The sequence below is a fragment of the Vipera ursinii genome (assembly GCF_947247035.1).
Source record: "Vipera ursinii genome assembly, chromosome: 17".
Taxonomy (NCBI): domain Eukaryota; kingdom Metazoa; phylum Chordata; class Lepidosauria; order Squamata; family Viperidae; genus Vipera; species Vipera ursinii.
In genome coordinates, this window is record NC_139530.1 from 4,017,520 (window position 1) to 4,034,644 (window position 17,125).

Below are 17,125 nucleotides of genomic sequence, written 5' to 3' on the forward strand. Positions count from 1 at the left end.
ACCACACCATTGGGGGGAAAAAAAGCGATGTATGGCCGGCTTTTCATGCCCAAGACCTTTGCAGCATCACTTGATAGAGGCTGGGCAACTGACTTCTATTTATGACGGTTGCCCTGTCCCCGGGCTCACGTAGTTTACTATTGATCACCTTCCCGATTGGCTGCAGTGATTCCTTTAACAACTGTGGCAAAATGGGGCAGCCTGGCTTAGCAAGGGATTGTAGTCATAAGACGAGGACCACCCGGTACCCTCTGTTTAGGAGAGGAGGAATTTCTGGCGTGTTATAGAAGCAAAACAACGCTCACCACCACCGCCCTCTTTCCTTTTGCCTCTCCTGCTGGTGTCCACGAGAAGGAGAATAAGGGTTACTTTTGAAATAATACAAAATTACACTCATGGCTCGGGTTTTAGATTTTGGCTGTGGTTTCTTCTCTGCGTTTGTTTCGACATAATTTCTGAACGTTTCGTTACCAAAACGGCAACATCCTCAGCAGGATTTTATCTTTTATTTATAAGCGAAGAAGAACAGGACAAGAAAATCCTGCTGAGGTTGTTGCCTAGTTTGGTAACGAAACGTCCAGAAATGATACTGGAACAAGCTTGGAGGGTGACTCTTCTCCACCTTTGTAGGGTGGAGGAAAACCAAATCCAGGTCATTCGGAATCTCTTTTGTCTTGAATAGAGCACTGCCCTCTTTTCCTCTCTAGACACAGGTCTAGATTAGCAGGTTACAGAGAGACTGCAGCTAGCCCTCGACTTCGTTCGTTTAGTGACCGTTCGAAGTTACAACGGCCCTGAGTAATGTGACTTGCGGCTGATATTTCACACTTAACGACCTCCCCAGCATCCCCACGGTCGTGTGATCAATATTCAGATGCGTGGCCAACCGGATCCTATTTACGACCGTTGCCGTGACCCAAGGCCGGGCGATCCCCTTGGGCGACCTTCAGATCAAGCAAAGCCAGATTCACTAACTTAGCGGCTGTAGCTCTCGCTTAACAACTCTGCCCAAAAGGGACGCCAAATCCACTTAACAAAGGTCTCCCTTAAGAACAGAAAAGTTTTGGGCTCACCTGTAAGTCGAGGATTAACCTGTGCAAAAGGGATCTGTCTATCCTCGCCGTGGCGCTGGAATTCGAAGGTGTCCTTGTCACGCCCTTTTCCTTCAGATATTTACACACCGGTTGCGCTAACTGCCTTTTTTTTCTCCGCAGCCCTGCCCAGCCATCCCGGCGATATTTCCCTCCGCCCATGCCACTCTCCAAACCAGGTAAGAGTTGTTGTTGTTTTTTTCCTTGGGACAAGAAATAGACACCGTTGTCCCCTCTCCGTAACCAAGTTCTGAGCGCATGGAGGTGCTTAAGAAGGCCGCAGGGAGTCGCACAGCCTTGGGTGAAATGGGGTGGCGCCGAATCAAATGTAACGGGAATAATCCACGGATCAGCGGGACTCAGAATCCTTTGGAGTTAGGGGCCCCCGAATTGGAAAACGAGATTTAAAAGTGCATTAGCACCGACAGACGGGAATGTTTGTAGCTCTCAGGACTGAGCTGTGGGGTCCTTGGCGCTCCCTGAACTTGGTCGTTTTCTCGCGGACGTTTCGTTACCGAACTGGGTAACATCATCAACGCGGTCATGAAACATCTGCAAGGAAACACAACCCCAAGCTCAGAGAGCGCCAGGGACCCCACATCATTGGGATGAAAAGGAATAGACGAACTTTACTAGTTTCTCCGCCCTAGCAGGAATAACAGTCACCGGTTAGATCTTGTGACGACACTGTTAACATTGTTCAATCGCAAGATCTGCCTCTCCTGACTCTGACTCTGCAGCTGGACCAGTAGGCCACATCTGGCTGACTGGGCCACCAGCCTTAAATGGATCAAACTGTGGGCCAGTTGAGAGGTCTTATTGGGACCAATTCCAAAGCAGACCACCCCCCAAAAAATAGATTGGAGGACTCGATGAAGTGAAACCGCTCTTCTTTTCGTGCCTGGAGATTGTGTTGGACTCCTGTTGATCAGCCTTTTTTCTGTTCGCGCGTTGCTCCCTTCGCGGTAACCATCCCGCTCGCTCGTCCCCACACCCACCCACCCACCCATGGTTTTGTTGGTTTAGCTTTCAGCTGTGCATGTTGAATTCTTTCATTCGTTCCATTTTTTTCCCCTGCCTTGAATGTCCAGCCTCTTCTTTAAAAAAAATAATCCTCCAGCGATGGAGCGTCCACGATTTCTGGAGGCAAAGCTGTTCCACTGGTCGATTGTCCTCATTGTCCTTGTCAGTTGGAAAGCCGGCGACCCGGGTTTGAGACCCAGAGCGTCGCGCGACGGGGTGAGCTCCCGTTGCTTGCCCCAGCTCCCGCCCCCTAGCAGTTCGAAAGCAGGCCGATGGGAAGGTAATAACCTCCAATGCGCCTCGCTGTGTAGTCAGGCTGGGCACATGACCACGGAGAACGTCCTTTGGGCAATGCTGGCTCCCTCGGCTAAGAACTGCCCTCCTAGAGTTGGACAGGGGAAACCTTTTCCATTAGATTGTAATGTAACATCCATTATTTGAGGCTGGAGCCTATGAGCGCTAACCCGTCGGGCAAAGCAGGCTGGAAAAAGCTTTCTTTAAGCATCAGCAGAGCTGCCTTCCTCAACCCCAGGCAGCGTTAGGATTGTCCCTCTGTCCTTTCCAGACCGCATTTCCTCTTTAGTTTTTAAGCCAGGCCTTTTTCTCTCTTTTTTCAGTCCCGGCCACCAAACTCAACACGATGAATAAAGCCAACTTGGGACAGAGCATGACCAAATACGATCTCCTGGTTTGGTTCGAGATTAGCGAACTGGAGCCGACGGGAGAGTAAGTTGGGGGGGGGGGCGCTAGCCGTTTACCTCGGAAGGGGCAAAGCGAGATCCTGTTGCCCAGGGGGACATCCGAAGGCGCTGGGTGGATTTAAGCGGGAGCACGGAGAACCAGCGGCCGACGGGCCGATAAGGCGAAGACCTCCTTTCTTGCCGCAGACCCAGAGGAGCATCGTTCAGACTTGCTTGGCCATTCGGAAGTATTGCCTTGTGAGAGAGATTGATGCTGTGGAGTATCTAGGGGTGGGTGGGTGTCAGAATGGGTTTAGGATCAGGAGCTCAGTCTCGAAAGAAAGATGGAAAAAGTTTTCCAAGTGACGCTTTGCTCTCCTTCCACGCTGGAAGAATCAGCTCTGTAACTGGTTCCCAGAATGAAAGAGAGGAAGACGCAGATGCTCTTCTCTGAGCCCCCCGTGTAGCTGGTTTTAAGCACCCCTTTCCGTTTCCCCCAAAGCCGCCTCTAATAAATGCAACTATCTACTGATAAGCTAAGATCTTGGTCCTTCCCAGCAATTAGCCTGGCTGTATTTTTAAGGAGAGCTTATCTGAGGTGGGAGTGGGGAGAAATGGTTGGGTTGGAAGTAGCTGTGACTCCCTGGGGAAGTTAAACCTCTCCCTCATCTTGATTTTCTGTTTGTCCCTCTCTCTCTCTTCCTTGCAGATACATCCCGGCCATTGTTGACCACACGGGAGGTCTCCCCTGCCAAGGCACGTTCTTGCTTCACCAGGTAGGTGGGATGCTGAAAAATCCCCACGAAGCCTCCTTTTGAAACTCCCTCGATTCTGCTTACTACAGGAAGACTCTTTTTTTGGGCAGTGACAATAGCGCACGGAGAAGCCCGATGGTCATATTCTTCCTTGTTGTGATTTTTCCTTCCCAATTTGCCCGGCCTGCCATCCTGTTATTTCTGGCAGTCTCCTATCCGAGTTGAAATCAAACCAGACCGTGTTGCCAGGAAGTCAGACAGGGACTATTAGATGCTGCCCACCCCCCCCCACACACACACACACTCCCCAAAAGCTGGACTGTCCGAAATGAAAATTTAACTCTGTACCCTTGAGGGATCCGCCTATAAACCTCTCGTCTTGGTGAATTCCAGCTCCGTTCTCCCCGTTTTTCCTGGCCGGCAGCGAAGTGAGATGGGGCCTTTTGGCCCCTGCACCTGGCAGGCGTCCGCGGCTCAGTTCAGTTCAGTTCTCTGCTGGTCCTCCAGATGTCAGGAGAACCTGGCGCTTTTAAAGCCCAACATCTGGAGTCAGTTGTATTTGAAGAGGCAGAATGCTAAGGGGGAGAAGCCACAGACTGGGTCTCTTTTTCATCACTACAGGGAATACAACGGAGGATCACCATTACCATCATCCACGAGAAAGGCAATGAGCTCCACTGGAAAGATGTGAGAGAACTGGTAGTCGGTAGGTATCTTTTCCTCGGCTTCCAGATAGCTCCTCTCACCGCGGGGTGCTCCAGCCCACTTTGCATCCATATATACCTGGCCCAGGGGGTCTTCAGCGAGGAGAGATGACCCTACTTCTGAAGTAGCACAGTGGGAGGGCCTGAACCCCAGGCTGGGTTTGGCAGGAAGCTATCCTTCCAACACCCTTTCGAATCTTTGCAGAAGGATAACCTCCTGCCAAAGCCAGCCTCGGGTTCAGATCCTCCCACCCCGCTGCTTGAAAGGGTGTTTGGAGCGACGAGTAGTTTCGGGTGGGGAAACGTCTCCGTCGGGAGACATCCCACCCCCACCCCCAAACCCGCAATTGCACAGCTTTCGGAAAACAGACGTAGGAGACGACCAGGCTGAGCCCGAGGGAGGGAGGAGGGGGGGTGTCAAATGTGCCATCGGTCCCGAGTCCCTGCGTGCCCACACATCTTAAGTCCAGCCGGCCTTGAATTCCACGGACTCTTTTTATCTGCCGCCGATTTGCTCGGCTGTTAGTAGCTCAGATTCTTCTAGAGTGCTTAAGCTTGCAATCAATCTTTCTGCCCATTTGAACTGCCGGGATCTCCAAATTTCTCCGGCGCTCGAGGGCGAGTTTCCCCTGCAAAGTGACACCGAATCAATCGGCACTTCCCCCCCCCTTTCTGTCCTCTCCCGTAGGGCGCATCCGGAACAAAGCTGAAGTGGACGAAACGGCCGTGGACGCCGTCCTGTCGCTCAACATCATCTCCGCGAAATACCTGAGGGTGTCTCACAGCTCCAACAGGTCAGAGGCGTTCCCCCCACCCCGCCCCCAGCCTGGGAGCCCCCGGCTAGGGTGGACTCCAGTTCCCACACTCCCCAGACAGCCCGAGGGATGGGAATCCTGACCCATTGACAGGGGGCCCTGGATTGGGAGAGGCTTCTCCGTGCTCTGAGGATAGGATCGTTTCGAAGCAAGATTTTAGACCGGGGGGGGGGGTTGGGTGGCCCTGAAGAATCTGCGACCGCGTTTCTCTGCCGAAATAAGCGCAAACTGGGTCTTCTTCGTCAAGAGCTGGGAAATGGAACAGCCGGAATACACGAAAGTCAGGCTTGTTTGACCTACAGGCCTCTGAAACGAGCCTTTTGTCATAGACAAATAGTGATATAATATTATAACACACCACAAAGGTTTTTTTAGCGCGCGCGCACACACACACACACACACACACACACACACACACACACACACACAGACACACACCCCAGGCTTCCGTCTTACGGCTGTGACGATGCCCTCTTAGATCGTGAGATCTATGATGTGTATGATGCACGTCTCAGTGTGTGTGTGTGTGTTTGTGCCTGCGTATTCGTGTCCCTGCCTTTTGTGCCTTTGCGTTGTCCTTTGGCTGGAAGTTTTGCTTTTTCTTCGCTGCTTTCCTTTCTCGCTCGTCCATCCACGTTTGGGCTGACTTAACGAAAGCTTTCTGTATCTCCACAGGCTCTGCCTTGATAAGGATATGCCTAGGTATTTTTCGAATTTGCTTCCTTGGCCCCCAGCGCTCCCGGCCTAGTGCACAGCCCGTTGTCCTCCCCTTGTTGCCTAATCCCAGCTTGGCGGCCGAGCGAGCAGAGTTTTCAGCCCCTCCCTCTTTGCTGCCTGGCGCCGTGCCACCTCTCCTTGTTTTTTTTCGGGGGGTGGTGGCTTCAAAGCCTCCCCTTCGCCCCTTTCTCAGAGGCCTGCCCAGCGCGTCTTGAGAACCTTAGGGGTTTTGCAAAAAAAAAAAAAAAAGAGACTTTGTGACCTGAGAAGTTTGGCCAAGCATTTGAGTCTTGCTAGCTAGAAGCTTTTCTGCGAGTTCAAGTCTCATATTTGTGCTTAGCTTCTTTCTTTCCTCCCCCCGCCCCCAACCACCACTCCCCTTAATTTTTACTCGTTGCTCTTTTCCCTAATCCCATCCTGAAAAATCGGGGAATGGGGGTTATCTTCCCGGTGTGTCTTGACCCGCAATTCCCAATCTCTATCCGGTAATGTTGGCTTCTTCCTGTTTGACTCACTCTGGCTTCTGTTGTGCTCAGCCTTTGGCTCTTGCACGGTCGAAATACCATTTTAACGTCGTCCTCTCCATCTTTTCCACAAGGCAGTCAAGAGTTAGACATCACCTTGCACCCTCTCTGCTCCCTGGTTGAAACTAGTTCAAAAAAAAAAAGGGGGGATTTCATTTGCTGCTGCTTCCGCTTCTACCGGGACCCCATCCCAATCTGCCCTCCCCTCCTTTTCTGCCGTTCTTTTTGTGCAAGATTCAATTTCTTTTTTGCCCGGCAAAAGCAGGTCCATCCAGATTTGGAAGAGCTGAAAAAGCTTAGAATAGCTGTAAGGCAGGGCTGGCCCAGTCAGTTCTCTTTCCTTCAGCCGGTTTGACTGGGCAAGCAGACTTTCAGAAACCAGCTAGCTTAACAAAAGCAAACCCAGGCCCTGTTCCTTGCTTGTCCACGGAAAGGTCGCCGCCATCCCTTCCCTTTCCCCTTCTTCGTTCTGAATGGCAGTCGCTCGCCCTGATTCCCAAGCCAGGAGTGACACAGGAGTTAATTTGATACGGTGACACCCCCGTCGCTGGAAAAGATTGAGGTTTGCCGTTATGTCAAAGTCAGAGGGCGTCAGTAAAAAGCGAGAAAGGAATACGCTCAAGCCGCCCTGAGTCTTCGGAGAAGGGCGGGATATAAATGGAATTAAATAAATAAATAATAAATAAATAAAAGCCAGGGGTAGGCAACCTCAGCTCTTTTGTGACTCATGGACTTCAACTCCCAGAATTCCTGAGTCAGCATAGCATAGCTGACTCAGGAATTCTGGGAGTTGAAGTCCATGAGTCACAAAAGAGCCGAGGTTGCCTACCCCTGATGGTTGCCCAGCCATGGCTGGGCGAATCACCTCCGCATTAATATTATTATTTTTTTCCCCCAGGACTTTTTACCGCTTTGAGGCTGTCTGGGACAGCTCTCTGCACAACTCTCTTCTTTTGAACCGGGTGACCCCCTACGCTGAGAAGATCTACATGACCCTCTCGGCTTACCTGGAGGTGAGGTGGCTTCTTCTGGTCTCGAGAGCGTCAGCCTGACGGAGGTCGGACTGCTCCAGAAACCCTTAACGGCTGGTGAAATCAATCAGACCTCAACATTTTTCCTGCTCGATCAGAATGCTACTCGCTTCTAATTTTTGTTTTCTGCCAGAAAGCTCAAAACCAGCCGATATTTAAGACTTTTGCCTATTTACTGAACAATCTGAAGCACTAGAGCTCTTAAGAATCAAGTATAAAGTACACATTTGGCCCCTAAAAAGGACATACTTGACCTTTTAGCGTGCTATTTCCTAACTGACAGATGTCTTTTCCTCTTCCTGTTAAGTGAGTTCACCTGATTTTGAACAGAGGGGGGTAAACAGAGCTGGGGTGTCCCACACTGTGTCCCACGCCTGTGCCAAAGAGAGCGGCAGTGCCCCCTGTTTGCACAATTGATGGTTGGGAATGATCCAGCTGTTTCTTCCCTTCCAGCTGGATCATTGCATCCAACCGGCCGTCATCACCAAAGACATCTGCATGGTCTTCTACTCACGGGACGCCAAGATTTCGCCCCCCCGCTCGCTGCGGAGTCTCTTCGGACGTGGCTACTCTAAGTCCCCAGATTCGTAAGTCAGATCGTTCCCCCCCCCCCCCCCGGGCTAGTTAAGGGCCACGAGACACGTGGATTAACCTTGTTGGGCAGTCCTAGTTTGCTGTCTCTTTGGGGTCTCGCAGACCATCTCGTGAAATTTCAAAAGATGGGCTGAGTTGGTTCTTGAAATCTTCAAGCGGAGGCTTCAGGCCGACCAAAAATTGGTCAAAGATTCCTTCCTTTGAAGGAGACCATAAAAATATATATTTGCTGTTTGACGAATTAGCTGCAGTTTGGGCCAGTGTAAGGATTCTTGAAGAGCTCAACCCTTTCCTGAGACTGCCTTGTTTTTCACAAATTGTCATCTTGGTGTTTTGTTTTGTTTTTCTGCCTCCCTCTTGGCAAGCAGCAACCGAGTAACCGGGATCTACGAGTTGAGCTTGTGCAAAATGTCGGACACCGGAAGCCCAGGTCAGAAGACGCCCCTTTTCGTGAATATGCCAAAAAAGAAAAAATCCACCCTATTTTTCCTGAACCGGGTTGATTTGTTAATTTATTGCATTTCCGCCCACGGAGATTCTCAGTCATCCATGACATGTTTTTTCCCAAAGATGCTTTCTCAAAAGGCCACTGGACTTCCTTTGTGCGGTTACGGAGTAGGAGGTGGCGCATTGGAAACTGACTGGACCTGAATCTGTTTTTTTTATCTTCCAGGAATGCAGAGGAGGAGACGGAAAGTCCTGGATACCTCCGTGGCTTACGTCCGAGGGGAGGAAAACCTGGCAGGGTGGAGACCCCGAGGAGACAGCCTGATCCTGGAGCACCAGTGGGAACTGGAGAAGCTGGAGCTGTTGCATGAGGTGGGGGCCCAAAGGAGCAGGAAGAGGAATTTCATTTTGTTTTGTTTTGTCCCTCCCCCCCCACCGGTGAAACGTCTCCCCGAGACTGCCGAAGTTCTTAAACTCTCCTTCTCCCTCTTTCTGCATCTGTCCTTCCTCGCTGGGCCCCTCTCAGTCTCCCAACCAATGCTTGTTGTAGTTTGGGGTGGGGTGGGGTGCAGAGAAGGGAGATCTGTCAGAACCCACTTCAGCCCACATCTGAAGGAAGAAGGATCCTTGGAGACGAGGTTCTCCAAGTAGGAACTTTTACTAAGAAGTAGGAGGGATGCGGTGGCTCAGTGGGTTAGGACGCTGAGCTTGTTGATCAGAAGGTCGGCAGTTTGGCGGGTCGAATTCCGAGTGCCGCGTAACAGAGTGAGGGCCTGTTACGCGTCCCAGCTTCTGCCAACCTAGCAGTTCAAAAGCACGTAAAAAATGCAAGTAGAAAAATAGGGACCGCTCCGGTGGGAAGGTAACAGCATTCTGTGCACCTTTGGCGTCTAGTCATGCCGGCCACATGACCACGGAGACGTCCTTGGACAAGTGCTGGCTCTTTGAAACGGAGACGAGCACTGGCCCCTAGAGTCGGAAACGACTAGCACGCGTGTGCAGGGGAACCTTTACCTTTAGAAGATAGCAGGCATAATAGACAGGATCTGAGAGATCCCTTCACAGATCGACATTTTTAAAGTCTTCCCCAAGAAAACCCCACCCCTCCGTTCATTCGATCAGTTCCGGATCAGCCAAGCTCCAGGCGGCAAGCCCCTCGTGGGACAAGGAGAAACAGAAGTCCGTTCGTAGCAGGATCAATCCCACCCCTTCACATTTCATCCGGCGAAGCAACCCAGATTCCGGAGGCTCGCATCCCTCACTTTCCACCCCCTTTCCTAGCTGTCCGCAAGACAAAGAGGGGAATGCCTAGTCAGAGAGTAACTGGTTCTGTTGCGATGGATAGCAGGCCGACGGAATAAACAAAAGGTTACCTTCAAGGAAGGGTTAGGCTTGTTCCCTCCCCTCCTTGGGAAGGGCAGAATCCAGGGGAGGATGAGATTTGGGTTTTGCACAGAAGCGACCGTTAGAAACGAAACATCAAGGGATTCCGACAACATCCCGGCTTAGAAGTCAGGGAATGGTTCTTCTTCCTCTCGCTGCCCAGGTGGAGAAGACCCGTCACTTCCTGCTGCTGCGCGAGAAGCTCGCCGACGGCCTCCCCAAGTCCCTGAGCGATTCGCTCTCCCCCAGCCAGAGCAGCAGCAGCCTCAGCACCTCCACCAGCATCTCCTCGCAGATCTCCTCCGCCACCTTTGAGAGCGCCGTCACGCCCAGCGAGAGCAGCGGCTACGACTCGGCCGACATCGAGAGCCTGGTGGAGCGGGAGAAGGAGCTCGCTACCAAGGTGCCGAGCCCGGGGCGGTGGTGGTGGTGGTGCGACGGCCGTGCGGGGTGACGGTTGCGACGAACCTGCCTCCTCTCTCACCCCCTTTCCCCCCTAATTGTGGGGTCCAGACTAGATCAGAGTTGTTAGCCGACTCTGAAGATGGGCTTCAACTATTTTGGTCCGTCGTCTCCTCTGTCCTAATCCGCCCTTTTCTTCCCAGTGCCTTCAGCTTCTTACTCATTCTTTCAACCGCGAGTTCAACCAGGTCTACAACAGCATCAGCGATTGTAAGGTAAGCCGAAGCTTTGACCCGTGGGAAACGCCAGTGGTTGTTTTTTTGTTTGTTTTCCCCCTACTCGGGGGGCCTTCCTCGCAGGGCTGAGTTGAGCGTTATCGCTTCCTTCTTCCAGCTGTCCGACATCTCTCCCCTCGGGCGGGATTCTTCGGTCTCCAGCTTCAGCAGCTCCACCCTCACCCCGTCTACCACCTGCCCCTCGCTGTCCGATTCGAGGTACAACTCGGTGGATCAGAAGTGAGTGGGACCGAGTTGACGCGCCCGTATCACACACACACACACACACACACACACACACACACACAAGCTCTCTCTCAGGGCTGGGAAGAAACTTGCTCTGCCCTTGCTCTCTCTCTCAGCCCTGTGTTCGTCCTGGTGGATGCATGCTTTAAAGGCAAACTCTGCTTTTTTTGAGAGAGAGAGAGAGGGGGGAAGAGAAGAGCCACAGTTGAATCCAGGTTTATTAGGAGCATAGATAAGTAACCTCAACTAAGTTGGTTGTTCTGTTTCTTTTTTTTTCCCTTTTTTGACTCTGAACCAATCACGACACATTAACGAAAAGAGTCGGTGTTTTTTTTTGTGCTTTTGCAGTGCCTGATTTTAACTAACCGCATTCTCTCTTTTGGCCTGTTTTCGTGTGTGTGTGTGTGTGTGTGTGTGTGTGTGTGTGTGTGTTTTAAATCCACAGAACCCCCGAAGCGAATTCTCGGGCTTCTAGCCCTGGCCTGGAGGCAGAGTCATTCCAGTTGACCCCCCCTGCTGAACCTTCTTACTTGGCAAGAGCCGGGAAAAATGAGTTTTTGAACCTTGTACCGGATATTGAGGAAATCCGACCTGGGTGAGAGTCTTGGAAGGAAGGTGCCATTTGCAACAGGGAGACAAATCAAGCCTCCCCCCCCCCCCGTCTCTTTTGAAAATGGGTTGCTCTATCCCAGCCTCTAGAGTAGGGGGTCTTCAAACGTGGCCCTTTGATGACTTGTGGACTTCAACTCCCAGAATTCCTCAGCCAGCATGAGGGAACTAAGGCCCCTTCATGACTTGTGGACTTCAACTCCCAGAATTCCTCAGCCAGGCCACGCCTGGGTGGTTGTTTTTTTTCCCCTCCTACTAAAGCGGGGAGATTGCAGAGGAAGGGATGACAAGGGAGTTGAAGTCCACAAGTCATCAAAGGGCCACGTTTGAAGACCCCCCCTGCTCTCGAAGGCTCTTGATTCATGCCTTTTCCTCCCACTGGGAAGGGGAGGGTCCTTCTGGTGCTGTAACCACTCAGGCTCCTTGCCCTGATGGTCATGTTCCGGGCTGGGGTTCTGTTTCTAGATCCGTGGTCTCCAAGAAAGGTTACCTTCACTTCAAGGAGCCGCTCTCCCCTTCGTGGGCCAAGCATTTTGTGGTGGTGCGCCGCCCGTACGTCTTCATCTACAATAGCGACAAAGACCCAGTGGAGAGGGGGATCATCAACCTCTCCACGGCTCAAGTGGAGTACAGCGAGGATCAGCAGGCCATGGTGAAGGTCAGTGGGCGGCTCCAGAAACTCGGAGAAGACTCCTGATCCCTAGGAAGTTGCAAAGAGACCCCCCTCCTCGTCTTGGATGCAGACAGTAAAAGGAAGGACTTAAAATCAAGTCAATCAGAATAGAGTTGGGAGGGACCTTAGAGGTCTTCTAGTCCAGCCCCCCCCCCCCCCGCTCAGGCAGGAGATCTTATACCATTTCAGATAGATGGATGTCCGGTCTTTTCTTAAAAACCTCCAGTGATGGAGCAACCCACAACGTCTGGTGGCAAGCTGTTCCACCGGTTAATTGTCCTCACTGTTAGGAAGTTTCTCCTTAACTCCAGGTCGCTTCTCTCCTGGATTCGTTTCCATCCGTTGTTTCTTGTTTTGCCTTCTGGTGCTTCAAGTTGACCCCCACCCCTCCTCTTTGTGGCATCCTCTCAAATACCGGAATACTGGTATCACGTCCCCCGTTTTTCTTTTCTTTGGACTAGCCATACCCAATTCCTCAACCGTTCACCATATGCTTAAAATGCCGGCATGTAGATAAAGACTCTAAAGACTGAACGTTGAAATGATAAGGATATGTATCAGCCAAAAATCATTGATAAATGTAAGAATTTTTTTGATTTAATTGATTTAATAAGAATCGTATTCGTTTAAACAGGAGACAGTAAACGCTAAGGGGAAAAGAGAGGAAAGATTTTGTACTAAAGATACTTGTATGTCGTTGTATTATCGATTAACCCAGCCGCCAGGCTGGCTTTTCAAATACTTACTATGTAAAATTAGAAAACCTTGTTTTCTTTTTTGCATTTTAGACCCCAAACACCTTTGCCGTCTGTACCAGACACCGAGGCGTCCTCCTTCAAGCCCTCAACGACAAAGACATGAGCGACTGGCTGTACGCCTTCAACCCCCTTCTTGCTGGCACGATACGGTAAGAGGGACACGCTGGGGCCGATGGGTCTTTTTTTTGTGGGCCTAGCAGAACAAGCGCGCAGGCAGGGGGGAAACCATTGCAAACTTGGTTAAAATCCCGAAATGGTATAGCGTGCATCCACAGCCCTGCGGGGAAAAGGGGACTGGGAAGGCACGTGCATGCGTGTGTGTGCGTGCGTGTGCGTGTAAATTTCAGGTCTGTTAAGGAAAACGGGCGGACGTGTTTCCTTCGAGAGGAAGTGTTGGAAAACTGGCGAGAAGCGAGGGCACCGGTTAGGAAAAAAGGGACCTTCATCGGCAAAAGAGGAAGTTTTTTTAAAAAAAAGCCTTGTCACCGGGTCCTGCTGGCTAGGATAGACGCAGTCCGTGTGGTTGTGTGGTTTGCGTTGCACTGAGTTGCTTTCCTCCTCTTTTTCTTCTGCAGGTCCAAACACGCCCGAAGGCTCTCCGGACAACTGAAGTACTGAAGTCCCTGGGGAATTCTCACGCAATTTTTTTTTTATTTATTTTCTCCCCAATCCATCTTTGGCTATAGATAAAACCTCCCCCTCTCATTTTCTCTGTGATACTTGAGTCGGTGGCTCTCTTTCCTTGTGTTTAATTAACCCTGTGGCTTAACTTGGCTGACTTCCAGCACTTTCCCACATTCTCTCTCTCTCTCTCTCTCTCTCTTTCTCTCCCTCCTTCCCTTTCCCCCCCCCCCCTAAAAAAAACACGATTCTAATGATTTTCTTTTTCAAGTGTTGAAAACACTATTCATCGCATGTGGCCAAACCGAAGAAGAAATGACGGGAGGGGGAGGGGGGAAAATGCGTGTGGGTGAGCGGGGTGGAAAGGGAGGGGGTTTCATATTTATATATGCACGACTTTTTTTCTTTTTTAAAAGAAAACTCCCCACCCCCTCCCCAAAATTTGGGCCCTTGGTTCCTCACCCCCCCCCCAAAGTGATGTCGCCTGTCCTGCTCTGTGTGTGTTTTGTCTCCGTCTGGATGTCGAGAGTTTGATTTTTCGTCTTGGGGAGGAAAAATAACCAGACTTGGTGTTTCTCCAGGAAAGACCCCTGCCCCTTAATTTTTATTTATTTTATTTTTTTTAGCGCTTGGGCAGCCACGGACCCAGAAGGAGCCTGGGCAATTCTGTCCAGAGAAAAGAGAGAAAACCTGATTTTCCCTCGCCAAAAAAACAAAAAACAAACCCCAGGCGTGCAGTTGAATTTTTGCATTCGCCCCGTTGGATAGATAGGTGTGGGGTGTAGCTTTCTCCCACCCCCCCCCATCTTTAGATCAATGGCTTAGTGAGACCCCTTGGCTGGAGGCCCTGGGGAGGGGGTCTTTTCCACGTGGGATGGGGAATACTCTTTTAATTCTGCCGTGGAATTCCACAGAGTTTGCCGTGACGTAGAGTCGGGACGATTTTCTGAGCATTTTCTGGGGAATTCTGGGAGTTGAAGTCCACGGGTCTTAAAAGCGGCCGAGTTTGGACACAAACATACACACACACACACGTCCCCCTCTGGCTTAAAGCAAAGGACCTTGGCTCCTGAAACGAGGCATAGTTCTGCATTTGGCTTGATTGTTTTGGGTTTATTACACTAAAAGCGAGTCTTAACAATGGGACTCTCAGCTCTGTGATGACACTACACAACAGCCAAACTGCAAGGCTGGCAGCTGAGGAGCCAGGTTGGGGCGGCGGAGGAGAGGGGGGACGCATTTTGCAGTGAATTTAAGGACGAGTTAAGTTATTAGTATTATTATTACTTTTGTGCACAACAAAAGACACTGTCAGTCTAGTTTTGTGGAAATAAAATGGTGGGGAGAATCTGTCCGGAGCCAGAAAAGGGAATTTTTCTGGCAATAAGGTGTCTACGCTAAAATTAACATTTTGGTCTTGTTCTGATTGTTTGTTGAGCTTTGGAACAAAGCTGGTTGGAAAATTTGCTCTGGGAAAACCGCACCGTATATCACAAGAATGACATATGGGGCTCTATAGGAGCCTTAAGGGGTCAGAAAGGCACAGCGTAGGCCACAGGTTACACAAACGCACCACCTCACCTTGGGCCAATCTTTACGTGAGCAAAAGATTCAGTGGAAGCCTTAAGCTGCCTTCCGTCGCTTATTTTAGATGCTCTGGATCCGCTCGTCCGGCGGATGACTTAAAATTGACCTAGGGGAATTAAGATTATTTTTGGTTGTTTTGGCCTTTGGAAGCCCTTTTTCAAAATTAACCAGCTCTGGCTCTTGCAAAGCCGAGAAAGAAACGCCACCTCTGTGCTTCACTTTAAGATAATAATAATAATAATAATCTGAATTTCAGCAGACAGAAGCCGGATCTAGAAAGTTTTCAACAGCCGACAGGGCCTAGAGCCAGCCAGCTCTTTGGGCCGCTGTCCGGAGCTGCGGGCCGCTGCCACGGGCCAGCCAACCCTCTGTGCACGCCCTGCGGCTCCATGCAAGGACCGTTGACATCTTTGCAGTCCGCAGTTAAGGAAATGATAGAAGTTGAAGCTGAGGACGTGGCCCTAATTGTGATCTGAGAAACATCTGCGCCAGGGGTCTTCAAAACTTGGCCCTTTTATGACTTGTGGACTTCAACTCCCAGAATTCCTCAGCCAGCGTTGCAACGCTGGCTGAGGAGTTCTGGGAGTTGAAGTCCACAAGTCATAAAAGGGCCACGTTTGAAGACCCCTGATCTACTCCTTCCGTTCAATCGGAGCCAGTCGATTCATCCTTTCATTTACATCGATCGATCGATCGATCTTTGCAAAAGAGCAGATTTTAATTCTTCTGCCTGGTTCCCCCTTGGTCATTAAATTATGTTAAATTAAAAAGGGCTGCCAAGCAACCAAGAGAATTCCTGGAGATGTTTTTCCGAGCAAAGATGTTTTTCCTTTCTTCCGCTTTTGTTTTAACCCGGTGGCACTACAGGGATTATTTAATTTGTATTTTTTTCCCTTCTAAACGGAGGTGTCTTTGTGCTCACTTTCTTTGTACATAAACCTCAACCTTCCTTGCTCTCTTCTCCTTCCATTACGTTCCGTCACGGATTTAATCCTGTGTCTGCACAGGCATCACACGGTACAGGTTATTTCCCATTCCGTTCGCCTCTTTTTATTTTATTTTTAAATTTCTTAACATGCTGCTTTGAATAACAGGGGAATATTTAAAAATAATAATAACCTTTGCTGCTTGAAGATTCCTTGAATGTATCCGAAACAAGACCTCAGTTTGTCCGGGGGGGGGGGGGGAAGAAACAATAATCCACTATCGTTCCTCCTTCATCGTTGGTGGCTAGCAGCTTACATTTTTTTGTTTAAAAAAAAACTGCCAGGAATGTATTTCATGCTGTGCTTCCTCACTAGCCCTGGGGAAGGGTAGGGGGGGACAGGAAGGGAAATTTCAGTTTTGGCTCCAAAGGCCACTTCGGCACTGGGTTCAAATCCATCCAGGCACAGCCAAAGAAGCCGCCTGCTTTAGACCGGCCAAGGTGAGAAAGCTGGTCTAAAGTTTTGGAAGTTTTGTAAAACCACGATTGAGTCTCTTCTGCTCCCTGGAGCAGCATCGGTGGAATTCCAACCTGTTTGCCACACACCCCCAGCCCGATTCCTTATTTATTGATTACCTAAATCAGGGGCTTCCAACCTTGGCCGCTTAAAAGTGGCCAAGGGTGGACATCCCTGTCCCAAATCCTTTGTGCTTTGCGGTTTGTCTCTTGTTAGGATCGACTGTACATTTGCAGATGTATTTTATTTTTTATTTTTTTAAACAGGGACCTGCCACATACACTCCCTCCCCACTAATTTGCTGCTCAACTGAAGTGGCCTTTTGGACCCAATTCTCCAAATTTTTCGTTGGGAACCGATCTCATCCCCCCGGTGGAAGGAATCCATTCGAGACCCTTGGGACCTCAGGATTAATTTTTCTCTGCTCCTTTTGATTCCTTTTGCCCCCCTTCCCCCCCTCTCCCTCCCCCCCCCCGTCCCCGGCAACCCATGTTTTATTTTGTAAATATAACTGATGTTTTGGAGCTTGGGTATCCAAACTGTAAATAGACTTCATGTATTTGTACTAATTTGGAACCATTTTGCTGTATAGCCTTTAGGTGTGCAATGCAGATACTCTTAATCTAACACTTGTGTCCGGTAACTGCACCACTGAACTGTTAAGTGAGCGAGGTGGAAAACAATAAAGATACAACTAGCCTATGAGCAAAGGGTGGGCTTGTTTTGTATTGTCTTGTTTCCTTTCAAA

The 17,125-nt window shown here is 50.2% G+C and overlaps 1 protein-coding gene across 1 annotated transcript in view; it reads left to right on the forward strand.

Annotated features, from left to right (window-relative positions):
* KIF1B (kinesin family member 1B) overlaps positions 1–16,118 on the forward strand; it is a 76,202-nt gene extending 60,084 nt beyond the window's left edge. Inside the window, exons 33-48 of the mRNA XM_083375536.1 lie at positions 1,215–1,270; positions 2,732–2,840; positions 3,504–3,570; positions 4,171–4,255; positions 4,942–5,047; positions 7,208–7,322; positions 7,794–7,927; positions 8,303–8,364; positions 8,608–8,753; positions 9,928–10,167; positions 10,370–10,441; positions 10,560–10,681; positions 11,133–11,282; positions 11,762–11,954; positions 12,758–12,876; positions 13,303–16,118. Of these exons, the coding sequence (XP_083231662.1) occupies positions 1,215–1,270; positions 2,732–2,840; positions 3,504–3,570; positions 4,171–4,255; positions 4,942–5,047; positions 7,208–7,322; positions 7,794–7,927; positions 8,303–8,364; positions 8,608–8,753; positions 9,928–10,167; positions 10,370–10,441; positions 10,560–10,681; positions 11,133–11,282; positions 11,762–11,954; positions 12,758–12,876; positions 13,303–13,345 (1,819 nt within the window). The 3' untranslated portion in view covers positions 13,346–16,118. The remainder of the gene's footprint in view (positions 1–1,214; positions 1,271–2,731; positions 2,841–3,503; positions 3,571–4,170; positions 4,256–4,941; positions 5,048–7,207; positions 7,323–7,793; positions 7,928–8,302; positions 8,365–8,607; positions 8,754–9,927; positions 10,168–10,369; positions 10,442–10,559; positions 10,682–11,132; positions 11,283–11,761; positions 11,955–12,757; positions 12,877–13,302) is intronic.
* The last annotated feature ends 1,007 nt before the right edge of the window (positions 16,119–17,125 follow it).